Source organism: Pleurodeles waltl, chromosome 12 (assembly GCF_031143425.1).
Source record: "Pleurodeles waltl isolate 20211129_DDA chromosome 12, aPleWal1.hap1.20221129, whole genome shotgun sequence".
NCBI lineage: Eukaryota > Metazoa > Chordata > Amphibia > Caudata > Salamandridae > Pleurodeles > Pleurodeles waltl.
The window spans coordinates 99,984,216-100,007,264 of NC_090451.1; the positions used below are offsets into that span (position 1 = coordinate 99,984,216).

The 23,049-nt window shown below is 43.7% G+C and overlaps 1 protein-coding gene across 1 annotated transcript in view; it reads right to left on the reverse strand.

Annotated features, from left to right (window-relative positions):
* Nucleotides 1-10,651: 10,651 nt before the first annotated feature.
* Nucleotides 10,652-23,049, reverse strand: part of LOC138267070 (NXPE family member 3-like) — a 197,181-nt gene continuing 184,783 nt past the window's right edge. The window contains exon 5 of the mRNA XM_069215918.1: nucleotides 10,652-11,190. Within this exon, the coding sequence (XP_069072019.1) occupies nucleotides 10,652-11,190 (539 nt within the window). The remainder of the gene's footprint in view (nucleotides 11,191-23,049) is intronic.

Below are 23,049 nucleotides of genomic sequence, written 5' to 3' on the forward strand. Positions count from 1 at the left end.
ACAGAATTCACAATGCAAACTCTCTTCGTATTGTATTTGTCTCAAAGTTCATAATGTAAAACTCCTTCCTATTGCATTTGTTAGAGAACCTGTAATGTAAAATCTTTGCTACTGCATTTAGAAGCATTCAAGATGTTAATCTCCCTGTTCATTTGTCATTACTGTATTTGACACAGGATCTGCATTAACAATGTCTCTATCATTTAACGAGAAGCACCCTACCTCACAGGCTGAGTAAAAAGAAATGCAACAAAAGCTATCCAGAGTCTTTTCACTGAGGCCGATCTTCCAAAGATTTTGTGAGGCTTATACCTAAAACACAAACTAGAGTCAAACAATAGATATCAAATCAATCTTCTATTCTTCTTCATGGTTAGTAAAACCAGTACCCTTGGATTAAATAGTATTTCAATCTTTTAAGGGTTTTAAAAAATCTGTTTGTTTTGTATGCAATATAATTCATTATTAAAATAAACAAATTACTAACCTTAGGTAGCAATATTTCTGGCATATACATAATCTTCCTGCAGCTTCCTCACCTAATAAATTTCCTCCAAGTGCCATACTGGATCCAGCAATAACTCACCCGCTCAGGATGTGACGATACTGAGTATATCAGACGAGGACCAGCACGCTGGCTTCAGTTCCTGGAACGTTTTCCTGTAGGATGTTCATAAGGTGAGGAATCTGCAGGAAGGTGAATATGTACCTACACAGATATTTTTGACGATGAGCTATTTAAGCTGGGCACTGGGGGAGGAAAAGAGCATCTAACTGCTTTGCGCCCTAGCTGCGGCTTCCGATGGCATATACACAGTGTATCAGTGCGCTGCATTCATAAGAGACCTATGACAAAGCTGAGACCAACGCACAATCTGAGCCATCGAAACGAGTCGTGTGGATCATGCACCACAAGTCATACATAAGATTGCTAGTCTAAACAAAGTTACTTCTTTTTTAACATGCCTTAAAGTCATGCATTAAATTAGATTACTTCATTCAGTGGCATTTATTACATTGTGTAGTTCCTAAACATACATTTTTGAAATATTTAAGAAAGATCTAGACAATACGTGCAAACAGAGACATTTACATTTCTAGGACAGATTATGTAAATAGTCCATATTATCAAACAAAATTTCACTATATGAAAGTGCGGCTAGGGCTAGCTCTCAGCCGATTTACTTGCCACCGCTCCCACATTTTGCAGTTCAGGACAAATAGGTAAAGTGATGTAAAGTTGTTCAGCCAGGATGACACAAAATGGCACAGAGTGAAAGACTTAATTTCAGTCTAGGTGTTCAGGTCACTAAGTCTGAAATTCAGCCAAAGGGAATGCTGGCAGGATATTACTGTGAATTAAATGCTCACTGCTGAAACATGAGGTTATCTGCAGATCACAAGTTTGAAAGCCGGCATGGATGATCAGTCTTCCATCCCTTTGGGCTTGGTAAACGGAGTACTATCAAATAGTGAACCAGTAATACTTGGTATTTCTTACTCTTAGAAGTTACTGAAGATCTACAGAAAAAAACACTTTATTATGTATTCCTCTAGTCTCATAAGAACAAAATGTGATCTGTGTATAGTTGTCCTTCCAGAGCTAAATGAGTAAAATATTTTCAATAAAATTGACTTGCAAAGTTTAAAAATTATAAATTAAATCTACGTAGTAGCAACTGAGAACTCTTTCTCAAAGAAAATGTGATAATGGGCTAATCCCAAAAGATGATCTGAAATACATGGTGGAAAAATGCATCTATGTTCTACTTCATGAAAAAGTTAACTCTACTTCCCTGATTTTACTCAAAAAGCTATTTCACTTCAATGGGAGCATTATAAAGCTAAAGAATGTGGCCTGAAAGATGCTCTCAGCTTACTGGCTGGCAGTGTGGGGTTCAGTTGGCTGCCTTCTACTAGACATATTTAAATATCGGACATACAAAGGCGAGTATAGGAGAAAAATGTTGAGCTTTCTACCACAGACAGCTCTGCAGGTGTAGGGTAGAGAGAAGAGGCTAAGGATTTGGGTGGGACTCTGAAACAGTGAGATCTAAGCTTGTCACCCACCACAAAACCAGTAAGCTTCTAAACAAAAATCTCCGAGAGTATAGTCATGGATTGCAAGCAAATGGGAGAGAAACCCCACCAAATAGCTAAACAAGCATTTGCAATGCAATAGGTCTCACATTTGCCTGAGTTAGAGCTACTGGTGTTTTAAATGCATAACTGGACTTTTCTTGCCACATAAATTGGTCAGCCCTGCCTCGTAATTTGGGGCCAGACGTACAAAGCATTTTTCTAGTCACAAACGAGCCGATTCACAGAGTTGGCCGTTTGCGACTAGATAAATGCTTTTTGGGATGTTCAAAGCCCAAACTGTGATTCAGTAACTTGTTACTGAATCGCTATTTGGGTTTTGCGATTCGGTATTAGGAAGGGGCGTGTTCAGGGCTTCCCTTCCTAATACTGCATCTAAATGGTATGTATGATTGTTTTGTTACTGTGAATGCGGTCGCAAAACAATCGCACTTAGCAGCAATTTCAATTTGGTGCTAACCCATTTGCAAAGGGGAATGGGTCCATGAGGGACTCCTTCCCCTTTGTGAATGCATGCGAAAACGTTTTTTGAGAGCAATCAGTGGTCCCACGGACCACTGCCTACTCGTAACAAATGAAACTAAAACATTCAAATGTTTCTCTTTAAACGCAGCTTGTTTTCCTTTAAGGAAAACCGGCTGCATTAAAAAAAAAAAGCTTACCTTATTTAAAAGCAATCACAGACATGGTGGTCTGCTGACACCAGCAGGCCACCATCCCTGTGATTTTTGTGATTCCTGGTGGGTCGCAATTTACGACCTACCTTATTAATATTAATGGGGTAGGTCTATTTGCGACCCACCGGGAATGGCAAAAGAAACTTACTAGAGTTTCTTGCATTTGAAATTGCGATTCCCTAATTGCGATTCACATGTAATCACAATTAGGGAATAGCAATTCCAATTATTCGTACATGTGACCCTTGGTATTTTCCTGCCACATAATTCCAGTGGCCCTGCATATAACTAAAGCACTTCCATTTGCATCCTTCCTCTGTCTGTATATGGTGCACTGTAAGCCTGATCACCTAACTTTGTTTGGCACCACCAGCGGTTCTTGTAAGTAAAAATAAAAGCAGTGCCAGGCAGCTGCAAAGAAACCATAAAGAGAGCTTGCCCAAGGCAGCCGCTGGCCCCACAGTAAACGCCCTTATCCAAGCCACATCACTGTTCACACCAGACTTTTACCTCACAAGATGACTATACAAATAAAAAGCTACATCATGGCTCTGCCGCTATTGCAAAAAGAAGTGAAGAAACAGAAATAATGAATAAACCCCCACCCTTAACTGCACATGAATGATAGAGTAACTGTGACATTGATGCAAAAACTCACTCCTGTTGCGCACCAGCATTCCAAGATGAAGGAAGGTTACTGGAACCTAGGATAGACTACCGAAAGCACCTTTAAAAAGTAATTTACTAATCAGTTACCTTATAAATAATATTTAACTTCTGAATTTTTTTGCCAAAACCATCTTACTAAGAAAATCATACTTGCTGACAAAGCAATTCACTGTTTACCGTTTTGCTGAAACGTCGGGTTTCAATAGGGAGTAAATGCGACCATCGCATCTTTAAAGTCAGTTCCGTCCCAAGGACACGCCTGCGACTTTGTTTTATTCAGTATGTGGCACAAAAAAGTAAAGCAGTTCTGAAGGACCGACCGATCTACAGATTTTGAAAGACCAGGAAAATGTCAAAGAAGAATACAATGCAAACACACACCGGAACTAGAAAAGACCGTCATATTTATTACGTTTGAAAACAATTCCCACTTTTGTCTTTTGCAGTTATGCCAGTAGGTGGCAGTTGATATAAAGAAATGAATCAATGGAATATTTCTTGCTATCCCTGTTTGCAGTACCCGTTTTGAAGAGAAACAGTTCAAAGTACGGTGGTACATGTGTTTTTTCAGGGTCAGAAAATGAGAAGTGTGGGGGGCGTGAAGCAGGCACCACACGCGTAATAAAACAAGTGGGAAATGCTGTTTTAGAATTTCAAGATTAATAAATTAAATGCTGATTTGTAGTGGCCAGCAGAGGAAAGGGAAACAGGTGATCGCATTTGAGGCAAAAGAAACAAGCAATTACAAATCGGCATTCATCTAATTCTCTTAGAATTCTAAAACAGCATTTCCCACTTCTTTTATTATGCTTGTGGTGCCCGGAGTATGACTTAACTGTGGTCATTCAAAGCAATCCAATCCCGCCGATCGAGTTAGCGCTGCTTACAGTTTCAAAGTGCCATGGCCACCATGGGCGGGAAGGAGAGTGGCAAAAGAAAAAAAAAATGTTTGCCCAGGCTGAAGTATAATGGCAATCATTCAATAATCCATGTAACAGAGGCAGTCTGCAAGGCATGACAAAAACAGTCTCAAGGCGGGACAAACGTAAAGCATTTACCAATGACATCAAGTGATTTTTGAAAGGCAAGCTCAGGAACGAATGAAAGTGATGGGTGTAAGATGGGCGTGGTTAAAAGCCCACAATACTTACAACAGGTCAAAGCGCTGCTCAACCTAAAAAGCATTCAAAAGAATCAGGACAGCATTGGTAGCATTGATTCTTTTGTTTTTCAAACTGTTCATTTCCACCAGCTACAGTGACAGCAAGGCACTGCTCAAAGATGACCAGGGTACGATTTTAGATCTGTTTTACCTAAGGACAGAGTCAATCTACTTACATCCATATCCAATGTCTAAAGCTGTTAAATAGGCCCAAAATCCCAACATTAATTCTAATTAAATGTATGAGCTTCTTAGCTTGCATAAAAGGTTGGGTGGGGGTGTGAGAGACCTGCTTTTAACCCAAAAACAGATCTCCACAGAAAACCTTTCATGTGAGAGTGAGAGAAAAACAAAGATTTACCATATAATGAAAGGCCAAGTATTTTGGACAACAATTTCCCCAGACCCTAGATAGCTCATATGTCTTCTGAGGGCCTGAGAGGTGACAAACGTAACTTATCTGGCCACTGAAGCTGCATTAGTCTACCATAAGGTAGAAGACTCTGGGCCTGATTTAGAGATTGGCAGAGTCAGTTACACTGTCACATATGTGACAGATATCCCGTCCGCCGTATTACAATCCCAATATAGCCTATGGAGATCGTAATACGGTGGATGGGATATCCGTCACTTTTGTGATGGAGTAACCCGTCTGCCAAACTCTAAATCAGGCCAATAGTCTTTTATCATGGGTCAGGAAAAAGTTGCTGAGAAACCCTCTTTGTGAAGTGAGGACTCTTGCATTTCCTGTTTCTTGATGACTTAGGGCCATATGTGCGAAAGCTTTTTCCCATAGACACAGAATGGGTAAAATCCTTTGGTACATCTGGCCCTAAGTTTTTCTCTTGGTGGCTTGCTGCTCCTCTAAAGAGATCTGCTCAAGATGGATGGGTTGAATCTGAGTTCCAAATAAATTCTATATGAAAATCTTGACCTCACTCCAGCATTAGGTGCCAAGTGTGTAAGAAGTGGCTGAATATGCCCCCAGATATACTTGGGAAGAAGTTACTTACTCGTCTGGAGTTCCCTCTGAATACACTAGTCTAGTCCCCATGCTTACATGAGCATTAGTATGTATTAAAACCTTGCAGTTGGAACCGGCCAGTCCTGCACCCTGACCACAGCCGGCTCTGTCTAGTTTAACACCAACATGAGAGATATAAGCCTTGTCCACCGTTACTAATGTCCTTAATTATGTACCTTAAAGGTGGTCTTCTAGCTGAGATGAGTTGTGGGGCATCCTCCTCTCCTTCCTATATCTGTTGTTGCTTCTTTGTTTGTGGAGAGTGGACATTTCATGTAGGTATAAAGGCAGCCAAGCAAGTGAGGATGCTGCACCTGGCAGTGTACATCTTATCTCTAAATTGACCCTAATTCAAGAAGAGTTCGTGTTCTGTTCATGCACTGGCCCTGCTTGATCTGCTTACCAAATATTGCCAAGCACAATTTCATGAATTCTCCATCACACAGGGGATCCTGCTCTCTAACACCATCAAGATTTATTTCTAGGAGCATATCACAGGAAACTGATGCAAGAGATCAACCCTGTTACAATAACTCAGTTGACAGCTTCAACCTCTGAACACACCTGTGCATAACGTGAAGGCTTGAATTTCAGCCAGTCCATTAAGGAAGATCACTGATCAGAGAGATGAATAGCAGCAGTACTCTGTCTCCGGGATGAAACATCTTCTAGCTATCCAACAAAGAATCTTCAGTTTGAATAAGAATTCAGAGGCAAGAATTAGGCTGTAATATCTCTTTACTTTAGCAGCATCCATGAAATACCACCACCAATAAACTTCAGTACCAATGACCCTTAGAGAAAAAAACACATGGATACTAAAAGCAATCCTTGAACAGAGTCTGTACCGTTTGTAATTATCTTGCCAAAGCTATAATTCTTATATGCTTGAAACCTCAAATGATGGAGGTTTCTATCCATTCTCTAAAATGAACAGAAAAAACAAGTGATTCCATTTAAATCAAGTAATCTCAAAACAATTAAGAAACAACAATCGAGCAGGGAGAAGGGGAAATGGAATAAACCCATCAAGACATGAAGACACAGCAATAAGTCCCAATTTATTGAATCATCGCATTTTCACCTTACTTTCTTTTCTGGCTGGGCTAATCCCTACTTTCATGTTCTTAATGGAACAGAACATTTTTATTCGCAACAGCTGTACCATTTTTCATTCTTGGTTAGGGCTGGAGGTGAGTATTGTGCTTGCTGAAAACTTGTCAATAGCCAAAGAAGACACACAAATTACAAGGTTGAAACAGACCTCTTTGAATGTTGATTTGTCCAACCAATCAGGGGGCCCTTATAATGTCCAATAAACAAACTCCGAGACAGAAGAATTTGATGGCAGAGCATCTGTTACTAAATGTGTGCCTAAATCAATGTGTCCACCTCGGCCGCTAGTCACCTGGTCCAGCGTGCTAAGGCTGGCGAAGACAGGAGCAAAGTGTTTCTGAAAATAACTAGTGGTTGTCCTTTTCTATCTACTTTTACTTCTCTAGTGGCTCCCTCATACTTTTTCAAGTGACACATCACATACAGCTGATGGCTGTGAGGGAAATGGAGGTAGGCAGATGACCTTGTGCTGGACTTAGTTCTCCTAGCTAAATTTAAAGAAGCACCTTCCAACATAAATATCCTACTTGTTAGAACCAGAACTCGAACAACTCAAACCCTGCAACAAGCTATTAAGCAATGCTGGGAGACTGGCAAAACACTGTTGATTAGGGATGCCAGCAGTCCTTGCTGGTATCCTTAGTGAAGCTGCTCCAAAAAAATCACTCTCTTCAGTTCCTTTTGATCAGTTTTAACTTCATCTGCAAAAGCTGAATCCTAAAAACTCCATATGAGTGTTTGGGGTCAAGTCAGATTTCGCCACACAGAGGCTGAAACTCAAGTCCGGAAGTAGGGCAATTGTATCCTGAAATTGAAGCAGCCCTCGATCTTCTGACATCAGGATCATGTTGTCTAAATATAGATGCTTGTGTAATCTCTGGGCCTTCACAAATTCCGTCATCAGCTAGGTGACTCACAAAGAGGCTGGTAGTAAGCACGGTGAATTTGAATGCCTGACCTTACAATTGGAACTTCAGTAATCCGGTGTGGTGGAAAAACTGGCAATCTGATTTGCATCTTTCAGATCAAGGTGATTCAACCAGTCTCCTTCTCTTAGAAGTAGATGGATGCTCTCCATCTGCAAGTGTCAGGGAAGAATCTAGACACTGAAGCTGCATTAATCTACCATAAGGTAGAATACTCTGGGCCTGATTTAGAGATTGGCAGAGTGGTTTACTCTGTCACATATGTGACAGATATCCCGTCCGCCATATCACAATCTCATTATAGCCTATGGAGATCATAATACAGTGGATGGGATATCCAACACTTTTGTGATGGAGTAACCAATCCGCCAAACTCTAAATCAGGCCCATAGTCTTTTATCATTGGTCAAGAAAAAGTTGCTGAGAAACCCTCTTTATGAAGGGAGGACTCTCGCATTTCCTGTTTCTTGATGACTTCGTTTCTCTCTTGGTGGCTTGCTGCTCCTCTAAAGAGACCTGCTCAGGATGGATGGGTTGAATCGGAGTTCCAAATAAAGTATGTATGAAAATCTTGACCTCACTCAAGCATTAGGTGCCAGCTGTGTAAGAAGTGGCTGAGTATGCCCCCAGATATACTTGGAAAGATGTTACTTACTCGTCTGGAGTTCCCTCTGAAGTATTGCCACCCCATGTAGGAGAAGGGGAGAATACACTAGTCTAGCCCCCATGCTTACATGGGCATTAGTATGTATTAAAACCTTGCAGTTGGAATCGGCCAGTCCAGCACCCTGACAACAGCTGGCTCTGTCTAGTTAAACACCAGCATGAGAGATATAAGCCTTGTCCACAGTTCCAAATGTCCCTAATTATTTTGTGAAAGGATTCTCAAATGTGGGATCCTCTGCCACCAGATTTGACGTATAATATGGTATCTATTCTAATTAGGGTAGATTGTCTCCTTTCTGCTGTAGATGGTACAGTTAGCATTGCCCATAACTCAAATGCACACCACCAGCCAAGATGTTGTGATCGATTGTCAGACTTTCCTGTTTTGCAACAAATGCCAAATCCAACATCTTTGAGACTGGGCCCTCTAGATCTAAATCTTGGCCAAATAGAAGAGCTTGCCCTGACTGGTCCTTCATGAGCAATAAATCCCTTTTCGGGGTTGCCAAGAAATGTGAGCAATTTTTGGGCCTATGCCAGTTATAATCCTGGCCTTGCCCTCTGAGAAAGGTCTAGGGCATTTAGCACAGAGGCATCTGTAGGTCTCTTTGCAGCATGACCTATGAAGACATGCTATTACATACGCACCCACCTTGGGTCCCGTCTGTGGAGCTAAGATGAATTATCTCCTTGTGTTGATCATGGCAAATAGGCAACATGGGTGTCAGGATCTTGAATTCCAAAAGGTCCTCTTCATAGTCCAAGTTCAGACTCCCACTTGCTGCTGGATTAAAGGTATGGAGGTATGTAGCCAAGGGTGCTGGTCCTCGGATACATTTGATTCATCTGAGTGTATTTTGGTTAGAGTTCGATAGGAGCAAGACTTGCTGCCTTCATGATGAATGATGTATCTTTAGCCACGGGTTGTGCACCCCCATACAAGGATCTTTGTTTTTGGAACTCCTAGATAACCTGTGCTTAATCTCTGGTGATCAGCACGACAGACGGAATGGCCGAATCTGCTTTTGGCTTCAGAAGGGGTGGCGGAGAAGGCTTGTATGAACCGAATGACTTGGGGCTTTGTTCTCTCTGTTGAAGGAGTAACAGCTAGATGTAGAATACCCCTGGGGGACTAGGTAAAGCTAGACACCAACAGCTGAACTGGCTCTTGGACCGAGCAGACTACAGCTGCACACAGATTCTGGTCCAGTGTACATGAGGTTTCCTCCTCCTCTGCCTACTCCACCCTTACCATTAAAGAGCCTCTGGAAGCCATGAAGACTGATTGCCAAAGAAACTATGGTTCCACTACAGCAGTTAGGGAGAAGAACCGCATTTGTCATAGGTCAAAGCATGCAACAGCATAAAGGGTAATACAGTTCTCTGCTAGTCACTATCACCCATCCTCTTTCATGAGGGGTTTGCTTGAACTGATGTAATAGTGGTATGGTCAATGGTGGAATGGGGGCAAGGAGGGAAGGGGTGGCCCTGGGCTGTGGGGCTCAGTGTACATAAGGGATGCTTGTGGCATCACAGGCTGTCTGAACTGACCGGAATGTGGCAAGCGAAAGGCTAGGAATGGACACTGTGGCAGCAAAGGTATTCTCCACACATGCTGCTCAAAACAGCAGTGGCACGGCTAGGTAGAGATGGCCCGTCACACAGTCAGATCCACATCCATTATCAGAGCCAGGAGCTGAAAGATAATGCTAATAACCTGCCTCAAGAGAGGATGAGGTCTGTGTCTAGAGAAGTCCCATGCATTGAGAGAAATTCCCAGAGATAATACCTGCTGGACCTCAACATGGTCGTAGCGACTTTGCATTGGAGAGAACAAACCAACTAGCTCATGGAAAATAAATCTCCAGTTAAATAAGCAAAAGAGAAATATCCCGATTCAATATAAGCAAGTTATAAGTCGAAAAAAAACATAATGACACCAACTAAAGCAGCGGTGCAACAAAAGAAAAAGAGTGCTGTGGTAAAATAACTTCACAAGTTATGGAAACTGTTCAGTTTTTGGATCTTTTCTTACCATGTGAATGGTAGACTTTTTCCTATGTTTTACGGGTATTGAAGCTACTTGTGCTTTACTGATGACTATCTTTTTTAGCTGCCTTTACAAAATGTACAGAATAAGTAAATATACTCATCTTGTGCTAGTGTGCGTGGGGATATTATTTTGGCTTTGATGGTCTTTCCAAGCATAATCTTAATTTAACCAACAATTATGGACAGGCAGAAAAGAGTACCTTGGCATGTCAAAAACTCCCTGAGCCATTTCTAAAATGGTTTGGCGCCCATCTTTCCCTCATGTTGAGTGGGGACAGATGAAGGAAAGGAACATGTCCACTTCATTTTGGATGATGATCTTCCCAGGATGGATATCATCTCTCAGATAGTGACAGGAGGTCATGTCCCAGGCATCCACTACGGCCACTGGTAGTTCGGAGAACATCTTCCTCAGGATCATGTCCAGCTGGAGGGACAGCCAGTCACTCCCATATATTGACTTATAGCCTGTGTTGGCAGTTTTAATAATCACTGTGGTCTTTGGGCTCCTCGTCAGAAGTTCTGCAATGGATCTTCGGATGTTCCTCACCCGTCGGATGTACATCTCCACTGGGTGAGTAGTGAAATGAGCCCAGATGGTGAACACGATGACCACATCGGGCCCACCACCAATGTTAGCGATGTCATTTGCCATGTAGTGGAGGTCTGCTATCATGGTCTTGTCTGTCCTCAGTGGGCTCCCATGGGCTCTCCAGTGAATCACCAAGCCGTTGCCCGGGTCAACGGCCATGAGGGGGCCTGACTTGTATCCCACATGCAAGTCGATTTGCCTGATGGCTGTGGAATAAAAAAGAAAAGAAGTGTGAGAGGTCAGAGATGGAAAATGTGCAAGAGGGAAGCTGTGGGAAGTGGTGCAGATCAGAGAGGAAGGAAGTCAGCCGGCAGAGTATAAAGATTGAAGTTGTTAGAGTGGAACTGCGCAGAGGGTGAAAGCTGCGAGGGAGAGGTGATAATAAGTCAAGGATAGAGTGTGAGAATGTCAGTCAAGAAGGGAAGAGGGAGAACAGTCAAGAGAAGGTTGCATCAGGGTGGTCAGTGAGGCAAAAATTAACAGGGATAGGTGAGCATGCAATGAGGGCACAAGCAGGGACCACAGATGGAGAGAGGGAGTCAGCAGAAGAGGTAATCGGAGGTAGGGAGTGAGAGTAAGGAAGTCAAACAAAGAGATTATCAGTGAGAGAGAAAGCTTGTCTAAGATAGTGAAAGTGAATTAGGGATGAAGTCAGAAAAGGCAGAGGAAACCAATGGTAGGAGGTCATTAAGAGATAGCCTGGGGGAGGGAGTGTCTGTTAGACAATAATGCATTAACAGAGAGGATAGAGGTTTTATTGGTGATGACAGACTGAGGAGGTCAGAAAGTGGAGAAGGAAATAATAAGAATTCTGAGGGAATGGACAGCCAGGGAGAGGGGAACCTGGAAGAGTGAGATCAGAAGGAGAAAGTGTCACAGAGAGTGAAGGTTAGGAGGCATGGATCTCGAAAGAAGAGGCGTCGCAGTGTACGGGGACTCACTGGGATTGGTGTACAAATAGGTGAAACAGATATAAGGTCCGGGCAGGTGGTGTCACGGTTGTGACTATATATTTATCAACATGGATTCTCCGGGGACTACAATACCTTGACCACATTAAAAACCCACATCGCAGGTAAAAGCCCATTTTGAAGATACAAGCGAACATCAGAATTTGTGTTTCAGGTGCCTAATGATGCTATGAAGCAGCTTGGGTGCTAGAGACCGGCTTTCTGGAAGTATAAACAGGGAGGGAAGGGAGCACACATTTAGCGCAAGATAAGAGCAGGGGCAAGGCAGCAAAAAGATCAACGGGGAACTGAAAAAGCAATCATTGTGTACCAGAGACAATAGACCGGTCAAAAGGAGACAAGAGTAGTAATCAGTTCCTGAACACAACAGGGGCAGAAAAAAGTGGAAAGTGGGAAGCATTAAGGTGGTAAAGGAAAGGGTGAAGTGAAAACAAAGCACCCTAGATTAAAATACTCAAAAAGCAGCCAGATGGGGGGAGCAGCATTCGTTTCTTGAGGTGAAATGGTCACTAGGATAAAGAATTCAGGAGAACCTCTACACGAGAGAATGCAGAAAAGAGGAACGCAAGAGCGGCAATTTTGAGTGAAATGAAGACTGAGGGTAGGTTGATGTACTCGAGTATACTTTGCTTCTAGAGTAGTGCTCCAGCCACTCAGTACTCCACCTGTTTTCCTCCTAGAATGCTTGCATACCCTTAACCTCTGCAGCACTTTTTTCCTCAGTAAAGGCTTTGTATTACTTTCCTGCACTCCTAGCCCTCTAGATCGCCCCATTTAAGGATGGTATTCCTAAGATCTTTCTAAAGAAACACCCTCCTGGATCGTTTTGTTACTTGGATTTCTTGTTACTATTGGCTGTAAACATGTTAAGTGCTTTCTGTCACAGCCTGTAGTAACCTAAGGTATCACTAGATGCCGCATGGGTATAACTGGGCCTTTTCCACCACCTGCCACTTCAGGATGGTTGTAAGATATATGCACTGCAGAGGGTGAGTTATGGTAGGTTAGGCTTGAGAGATAGGTATGGTTGCTTAATTTTGGTAGGTATGTTTGGTGGGGTGTTAGAGACTAGGTATTGTAGGTTATGCATGATATGTTAGGCATTGCAGGTTACTTATGGTTCAAAGACAAATAGCCAAGGACCAATTCTCCCTTCCTCAAAAATGCCGAGATAAGAATGTTTGACAGTGGGTAATCAATAGGAGGATGGACCAGTTAGCCCCAAATCAAAGAAGAAGATCCAAGAAAATCGAACACCCACTTTAAAAAGATCAAAGCTATTATTACGTTCATGCAATGATTCGTCAGATCTACGTTTTCAAATTTAGTGCATTTATTGGTACAATCCATAGTGGGTTTTTTCAGAGAGTACAAGAAGAGACAGCCGACACGTGTTACGCCCCCTTGTGGTGTGTTCACCTGGGGCTTTTTTCAAGGCTACAAATAATAAAAGGTAATCAGACCAGAGTAGTATTACTATCAAGATTGATAGGTGAAATGTTAGTGGGAACCCTAGAGACATAACATCTATTGGTGCAGGGTAAAGGTGTTCCAGAAAAGGGGAAAGAATGTTGAGTGGTGATCTTATCCAAGTAGTAGTCTCATAGTCAAGATCAAAAAGTAAGAAATCCCTGACAGATGGTGTCGAAAATACATGCTCATAGACTTGTGACAAAGGTGAACAGGAAAGAAATATAATTTGAAGACTATAATTTAAATGTAAATTTCAATTTAAGCTGCAAGAAACAGAGTGAAATTGGTGCTGACACTGTGAAATTTAGAAAGATTAACCCATTAGTATATTATGTATGATAATTAAAGATGTTGTGTCAAAGATTTTAGTCAAAAGACATCATACCATTTGTGTTGTTCTTCAAGGCAAACTCAGTTCTTAGTGCAGATAGTCTAAGCAGAAGCAAGGGTAAGATGAAAACACTATGTACATTTACCCGATTATTGATAAACTATGCATATGTATCAGGCAGAATCTAATGGTGGAAAAATTGTAAATGACATGTTCTGAAGCCTTTCTATTGCAATTAGAAGAAATATTTGGCCGCGCTAGCCGAATGAAAACATATATAAATATACAACGAATAGACGAGTTCCCCACTGGAAGTTCACAAAGTTATAGTATATCCACTGAATGAAGTGTTCAGTAACCGAAATTCACATAGCAATTGGAAGTAAGGAAAAAACAACATACATTGTGCAGCATGGATCCCTATCAGATTAGAAATATATAGCTCATATGTGGCTTTCCAGGTGTTATGCAAAAGAATATAGTCTGTGGGGGAACGAGCATATCAAATCGGAGAAGGTGCCCAGTGATCAACTGTATCTGGTATAGTGATGATAAAGGTTACATCGATCATATTGAATGAATATATTGCGTTTTTATCAATTGATCTGGTTGTTGAGGCAAAGGTTACAAGAAGGTGAAGGTAAAAGTAGTCAGAACGGCCATATACAAATGTAGTTAATTATTTCATGGGGCTTTATCCCTTACCATGTTTCCGATGAAGGACTCCTCAAAATAATCCAGGTTACTTATGATAGCTAGATAGGTAAGTTAGGACAGGTAGGTACGTGTTGTAGGTATGTTAGATATGTTAATTATGATGGGTGGGTATGAAAGGTGTGGTAGGTAAGCTTGCTGAGTATGGCAGGTATGGCGGGTTGGTGCGGCAAATTAGGTAGAGTAGGTAAGATAAGCTAGGTATAGTACATTAGGACATAATATTTCGGCCTAACATTTAAACGTTTGTGCTATTGAAGCATTTTGGATGCTTCTCGCTTACAAATCATAGCATTGTTAATGAGAAGCACAAACATGCAGTGTTTTTTTTTTTTTAAAGTGTACTTTTTGCTTACAAATTTGTTTTTTAAATTTAAGCTGTTAATTGTTTATGCTTGCTGCTTACAATTGACAGCATGAAAAATAAAAAAAATCTATTTCAGTAGGAAGAGAAAAATAATTCTTCATTAGCACAAGCGCCTGTACGTATTTTTCCTCAATTATAATAATAACAATAATAGTAAAAGTTACTCTGTTTTCCTTGCCAATGTTCATCAAGCGACGCGATGCCCTTTGCCAATGCCCGAATGTCTTTGTTAAATTATATAAAATACAATAAAAACATTATTTTCTACAATTTCAAGATGGTTGCTGCATTGTGTGATGCAATGTGCGTTGTGTTTGCAAATGCCATGTTGTGTAGTTCAACAATTTGTTATCAAGAAAGCAAAGTAAAGCAAATGAACAGCCAGAGGCAATTAGTGAATAGCCCTGATCCTTTGTTATATGACCGGTATTTCCACACAAAGAGCAAGCAGTAAGAGCATAAATCAGCAACTGAAATATGATTGTGCCAGCAAAATAAATGCATCAATGATAGAGAGGCTGTCAATTCAAGCTACACATCCTGTTGGATCTGTAGGTGAACCAAAAGGCCACAGGATGGCATCACCAAAAAATCTAATGGGAACACAAATGGGACAACCATTTTCAAAATACTATAGCCTTGACACACAGCCGTCCAAGCTATGATAGCCCATGAAAAACACATCAAAACCAGTGGCTGAAGGGGGCTGACCAAAAGCAACTCTCGCTCTCTCTCTTTTAGGCATAATATTTTAGTTATTGATGATACTGGCTCTCAAAAGCTGTAACGAGACAAACATAAATTAGCAGCGATCCTGTACCCAGTCACAGTTTAGTCACTTGGGCATTGAAAGCACAAACCTGGACATTGCTCGATCCACCATAAACATTACCTACTGTTCAAGGCTTTAGCGACACTCATTCATTTCTGACATAATGTATTCAAGTGCATTAACAGCATCAAAACGAGCATGAGGCTCAGAAATGCACAGAACACAATTTAGCAACCATACTCATTCAGAGGCAAATCCACCAGAGCATCACATCTGCGTAAACATGAAAACAAGCAGTAAGAATGTGTTTTTTTACAAACATATAGCACATGGAACCCTACAATAGAGCAATGCATATCATCAGCATTCACAACAACACTTTGTCCCCACTTCATTAGGAGAAATGCAGTACATGTGAACAAAGCCCACCATACGGATAAGACATGAGCAGATTACAGGCAGGCTAAAAGGAAATACCCTTGTCCCGGATAAGATTAATCACATTTGATATACACCACAAATGCTTTTCCCCTACATAATGCATTTCACTTTCCTTGACCTGTGCACATAGCATGGCATGAAATAGCCAAAATGAGCACATGGACAAAATACTAGAATAACCCTCATAAAGAACTTGACATTTTTTTCAATGATCAAAACTAACACTGTTCTCTACTGAAGATGGCAACTATCTTGAAACAAGTGTCTCGAAATTGTCCAGAAACTCAAATAGTGATGCACCATCCAAAAATGTAAGAAATCAACTAAGAATGTCCAATCTTGTAGTTCATCCTTTTATTCAATTCTTCACATTATAGGTATCTTATGATCCTTTTTTTCCAGCAGTGCAGCATTTAAACACAGCCAGTCAATGTGTTTCGTCTACAGAAGTAGACTTCTTCAGGGCATAAATGATTCCAAATTGCTGACTGCACAAAGGAAGTCCAATAACAATGTCCACGTTAGTGCGGTCATAACTACTCAAGCCGAATCATCCCCATTGAGCCTGATTTATGCCTGGCCTTGGAAATCCGGACCAGCGACCCCATCTACAAATACACAGCACTGGCTGCACCAACAAGGGTGAAAAACTAAAGTCTGTCACTGAAGTAAGTGTTATCATGCACTGCATTTACCATAATGCATTGGGGCAGGCTGAGTGCTGGGATGTGAGGCCGTGTGCTCCACCCTCTTTTTGTTTAAAAGGCATCCTTGAGCTAATGAGCTGACAAGCTCTGGTTGATGCACCTGCTCCCTTTGAGTGGTACGGAGACCTGAGAAGACTATGGGCAGGTCAAACCTGCAGAAATGTAACAGGTGGTATTTACGGCAATGTGGTGTTTGGTGCATTAAACACCAAATTCCACATGTTATTCCCCACAAACTAGTAATAGGTATTTCTGATGGATACAACTACCTGTGGATTCCTCACCTAATGAATTCTCCCAATGCGCCAGCATTCAACTGAAATTTTCTTCCCAGCTCTGCACATCGACGAGGACGTCACGATTGCCCGACTCCCACGCGACGCGTCTGACGTCATCGAGGCAATAAGAGGTCCTCACCGGCGTGCTGACGTCAGTTCCCTTTTTTCCGTGCCTTCGAAGTAATGTTTTTTTCTCCTGGGTCTTGGGGAACTACTGTTTCTCGGAGGTGATACTTTGTAGTAAAAATGTCTCCACCTCGGAAGTCCGGGTTCAAACCTTGTAGGGAGTGCGGGGGCCGTATGTCGGTGATGGACCCGCATAATGACTGCTTGTGGTGCTTGAGCTCTGAGCACGACGTGGAGGAGCGGGGTTCGTGCCAACAGATGAACCCAAAGGCTCTCAAAGAGCGTGAGGCCAAGCTGTTTTTGGCTAAATCAAAAAAGAAGGAAAAGCATCGACATCAGAGGTCATCCTCAAAATCTTCAAGGTCTCATAAGAGACGGTGTCGTCATGACTCTTGGCGTCGGCATGATTCCCGACATCGTTTGGAGAAAGGCCGATCCCGTTCGAGATCTCCATCTACTCGGCATCATACGACGTGGGAGGTCAGCCCGACAGTGAGCCACAAAGCCCTCAGGCTTCTCCGACGCCGTCGTTCTTTGAAGTGGACGAGCCTCCCAGAGTCCTGGCTTCTCACCCGCACAGTCAGAGGTGCCGGATCCAGCGCCGACGTCACAGGAATATTCAGCGCCGATGCCGCAGGGGTATCCTGCTTTCCCGGCTCCAGGTGCGGATTCGGCGGCATTCTTGAATGCTATGTACAGCATCTTCAGCTCCATGGCCCCTGGCGGTGCACCGGCTGGTCCCTCAGGTCCATTGGCTTTTGGTTTGCGTGTTCTGACTCCATACAAGCCAATGCCATTCATGCCCTTCGGCCCAGTAGAGAGTGCTGGTCTGGCGCTGGTGCCTTTGGCATCGCCGAGAAGACCTTTGACGCCGGTAGCTTCTGCTGATCCGGTGGCGCCGTTGACTTCACCACGACTCCAATCAACGCCGGTGAAGAGGGCTCGCCTTTCCATGGCGCCGATGGATCCGGCGTCTGAAGAATCCGAAGATCCGCCTCAGCCGAGGTCGTCGACGTCGGCCAATTCCTTATTGATGCCGAGGATAGAGGCCAGGTTGCGCTCGAGAAGGAAGGCTCTGATTCTATTGGAGGAGCAGTAGTATCGGAGGTGCTCCTGGAAGAAGGAGAGATCACAGAGCCCCTGGGGGACGTTCAGGGTTTGGAATATGCAAGCGGTCTCATACTTCCCCAGAATGGGACTTGGCTTCTCCAGGGGAGTTTACTGAAGAGGCTGCTCATTCCACTCAGTGGTGAGGAAGGCAGCGGACTTACTTCCTAGATCTCCCGCTACCTGCAACTGAGGTGAAAACCAACATCCTCACGGAAGTGTTACATCCAACTTCGGCTGCTGCAGAGCCACTCCTTCCTTTTAATGAGGCTCTCACTGAACCGATTCTTGAGGTTTGGAGAAAACCAGTGTCTTCGACTGCAGTTAGCAGATCAGTGGCGAGGAGATACAGAGTGGCTCCTGGGGACCCAGGTTTCCTCTCTAGGCATCCGACTCCGGAGAGTCTGGTGGTTCAGGCCTCCTGCTCCTCGCGCTCAGCTCCTGAGTCCTTCCCTTGGGCCCCGTAGGACAGGGAATCAAAAAGGATGGAGCAGTCAGCCAAGAAGATTTTTTCTTCATGCAGTATGGCCCTGAAGTCTGCTATCGCCACTTGTGTCTTAGGCAGGTATATCCATGCCTTGATGGATGCGGCCAAGGCTGAGCTGCCTGATTTGCCCCAGGACATGTGGGGTCTTCTGACTGATGTGCAAGCAGCAGCGACTCAGGTCATTCAGTCAGAGCTGGATACCGTGGATTCGGTGGCCATGGCAATGGGCATGTCCATTGCAACCAGGAGAGATGCTTGGTTAAGATCGTCTGGTTTTTCATCGGATGTACAAACGACTCTTTTAGACTTGCCGTTTGATGGGGACAAGCTATTTGGTTCTAAAGCTGACTCTGCCTTAGAGCGCTTCAAGGAGAGCAGGGCTACTGCCAAGTCCCTAGGCTTGCAGGCTTCAACCACTACCCCGTTCAGATCATTCAGAAGGTTCAGGGGGTTTGGGGGAGGCTCTTCCTTTCGGGGAAGACTCCAGCCAGCAGGCCAAGAACCTTCTACGCTTCCCTATAGGTCATTTAGAGGGAGGGGTAGAGTTCGAACCAGAGGAGCCACCCAGCAGCACCCCGCCTCTTCCTCCGGGGGGGTGCAACAGGGAAAACAGCCTTAGTCCTCTGTCCATTCCATCCCACACTTCTCCTGTAGGGGGAATGTTGTTTCATTTTCTCCACATGTGGAAGCTGATCACATCGGTTTCCTGGGTCATCAATATTGTGGAGAAAGGTTATGTACTTCCCTTTCGGGAGTTTCCCCCTTCCATCCCTCCCCATCCCTCCTTTTGCACAGAAGACCATCTCCTATTGTTGCAACAGGAAGTTCTAGTCCTTTTGTCGAAAGGTGCAGTGGAGTTGGTTCCAGAGCAGGAAAGTGGTCAGGGTTGTTATTCAAGATATTTCCTGATCCCCAAGAAGGATGATCGTTGAGGCCTATCCTGGACCTGAGGGTTTTGAACTGGTTCCTCAAGCAGAAGTTCAAAATGCTGACACTAGCGCAGTTGCTTTTGGCGTTGAACGAAGAAGATTGGATGGCGTCTGTCGACTTGCAGGATGCTTACTTCCATATCCCTATTCTCAAGTCGCACAGGAAGTATCTCCGGTTTGTGGTGGGGTCGCAACACTATCAGTTTGCGGTCCTTCCTATTGGTCTTACTTCCACGCTTCGAGTCTTCACAAAGGTGATGGCGGTGGTTGCAGCACATCTCAGGAGGAAGGGAATATCAGTATTCCCTTACCTGGACGATTGGTTGATCAAAGACAAGTCTCCAGAGCTCGTGCTGCTTCACCTGCAGTTGAAAACCCAGTTGTTGTTCGACCTGGGCTTTTCGGTAAATGTGCCCAAATCTCACCTGGAGTCCTCTCAACGCCTCCTTTTCATAGGGGCAGTACTGGACACAACATTGAACCGGGCCTTTCCTCCACCTCAGCGAATTCAGGATATTCAGGCGTTGATTCCAATGTTTCAAAGTGGAGCGGTCGTTCCAGTCCTCAAGGTCCTTCGTCTGCTCGGTCTGTTCGCCTCATGCATTCAGTTGGTCACTCATGCACGCTGGCACACGAGGGCTCTTTAGTGGTGCCTCCGCAGGCATTGGTTTCAACACAAAGGGGATCTCGAGGAGTCGATAACGATCTCCAGAGACACTGCAGCAGATCTACGATGGTGGGCTGTGGACAGCAATCTTTCCAAAGGAAGGCCGTTTTCACTGCTGCCTCCAGCGGCCACGGTGATAACGGATGCTTCCACTCTAGGGTGGGGAGCTCATCTGGGGGACCTAGAGATCAAAGGTCGTTGGTCTCCAGTGGAACAGATGTTTCATATCAATCTGTTGGAATTGCGGGCGATACGTTTAGCTCTCAAGGCCTTCCTACCCTCCCTTCGCGGTCAGTCGGTCCAGGTTCTGACGGACAACACTACCGGGATGTGGTACATCAACAAGCAGGGAGGAGTAGGGTAGTACCTTCTTTGCAGAGAGGCTCTGCGGCTCTGGTCCTGGGCACAGGACCATCAGATTTGCATAGTAGCAAACCATCTGGCCGGAGTTCTAAACGTACGTGCGAACAGTCTCAGTCGGCACTTCTCAGCCGATCACGAGTGGCGTCTCCATCAGGACCTGATCCTTTACATCTTCCAGATGTGGGGATTTCCTCAGGTTGACCTCTTTGCCACTTGTGAGAACACGCACTGCCTGTCGTTCTGCAGCCTCCAGTATCTGGTGCAAAGGGCGTTGGGGGACGCGTTTCAGATGTCCTGGTACGGCCAGTTGCTTTACGCATTTTCCCCCATACCTTTGATTCCTCGGGTTATGAGGAAAATTCGCCAACACTGGGCCCAACTCATTTTTATAGCTCCGGATTGGCCAAGAAGGGTGTGGTACTCAGACCTTATCCAACTCTCACTGTGCCCTCCACTCCGTCTCCCTCACAGGGCAGACCTCCTCTTGCAGTCGCAGGGGCAGGTTCTACACCCCAACCTCCAGAGTCTGCACCTCCATGCCTGGAGATTGAACAGGGCAATCTGTGTTCCTTTTCTCTCCCGCCGGAAGTGGTGGACGTTATTTTATCGGCCAGGCGACACTCTACCAAATCAATCTATGCTGGTAGATGGGCAAAATTTGTGGCTTGGTGTGCAGAGAACCAAATTGATTCCTTAAGTGCCCATTTGTCGGACATTTTATTGTTTGCATTATCCTTGGCACAGAGGGGTTGTGCAGTTGTGACTTTTAAGGGCTATTTGTCTGTGCTGTCGGCCTTTCTGATCAACCCTCTGTGTTTAAATCCCCTATAGTTCTTATAGTTATAAGGTTCTTAAAAGGTCTTACTAATAAGTTCCATCCCTCTCCTTTTATTATACCTCAATGGGATTTGAATTTAGTGCTCACATTCTTGATGGGTTCGCCGTTTGAACCTTTGCATTCATGTCCATTAAGGTTTTTGGTGTTAAAAACTGTTTTTCTTATAGCCATCACATCAGCTAGGCAAGTGAGTGAACTTCAAGCGCTTAGCGTTAAGCTCCCTTTCACTTCTTTTCATGTGGACAAGGTGGTGCTGAGGACCAGGCTGGCTTTCTTACCGAAGGTTGTTACACCCTTCCATTTAGGACAGTCTATATTGCTCTCATCCTTTTATCCTCCTCCCCATCCATCGAAAGAGGAGGAGAAACTCCATCGGCTTGACCCTAAAAGGGCTTTAAGCTTCTACATAGAGAGAACAAGAGAGTTCAGAGTGGAAGATCAGCTCTTCATCAGCTACGTGGGGAAGAGGAAAGGCAAGGTGATCCACAAAAGAACACTGTCCAGGTGGGTCATTCTTTGCATAAAAATTTGTTATTCCTTGGCAAAGAAGGTACCTCCTGTTGGAATTAGAGCACATTCCACCAGGGCTAAGTCGGCCTCTTCGGCTTTGGCTAGAGGTGTTCCTGTGGCTGATATTTGTAAGGCCGCAACTTGGGCTTCCCTCCACACTTTTGAAAAGCATTTTTGCTTGGACTCAGAGGTTAGGAGGTATGGCCATTTTGCACGGTCCGTGCTGCAGGATTTCTTGGTGTGACCATTCAGGCACCCGCCACCGAGTGCGGTACTGCTTTGGGACTCTATTCATTAGGTGAGGAATCCACAGGTAGTTGTATCCATCAGAAGAACAAGTTACTTACCTTCGGTAACGTCTTTTCTGGTGGATACACTAGCTACCTGTGGATTCCTCACAGTCCCACCCGCCTCCCCGTTTCCTGGTTGGTCTTACCAAGATATCCTAGGGTGTATATGTATATATGGAGGTGTATATATGTTTGATGGTATATGTAGATACATGTATATATATATATATATATGTATATATATATATATATATATATATATATATATATATATATATATATATATATATATATATTTGATATTTTGCTGTTTATATTTGATTAAAGGTTATGTTTTATATTTGACTGGACTGATGTATTCATGTCAAGTATATATTGTCGGTAGTCACCTGTTCGCCTTGAAGGCACGTAAAAAATGGCAAAAAATGACGTCAGCATGCCAGCGAGGACCTCGTATTGCCTTGATGACGTCAGACGGTGTCGCGTGGGAGTCGGGCAATTGTGACGTCCTCGTCGACGTGCAGAGCTGGGAAGAAAATTTCCGTTGAATGCTGGTGCATTGGGAGAATTCATTAGGTGAGGAATCCACAGGTAGCTAGTGTATCCACCAGAAAAGATGTTACCGAAGGTAAATAACTTGTTCTTTTTGTCATACCTGATAAATAACGAACCCTGTGGTATCGTCATTTCAGGG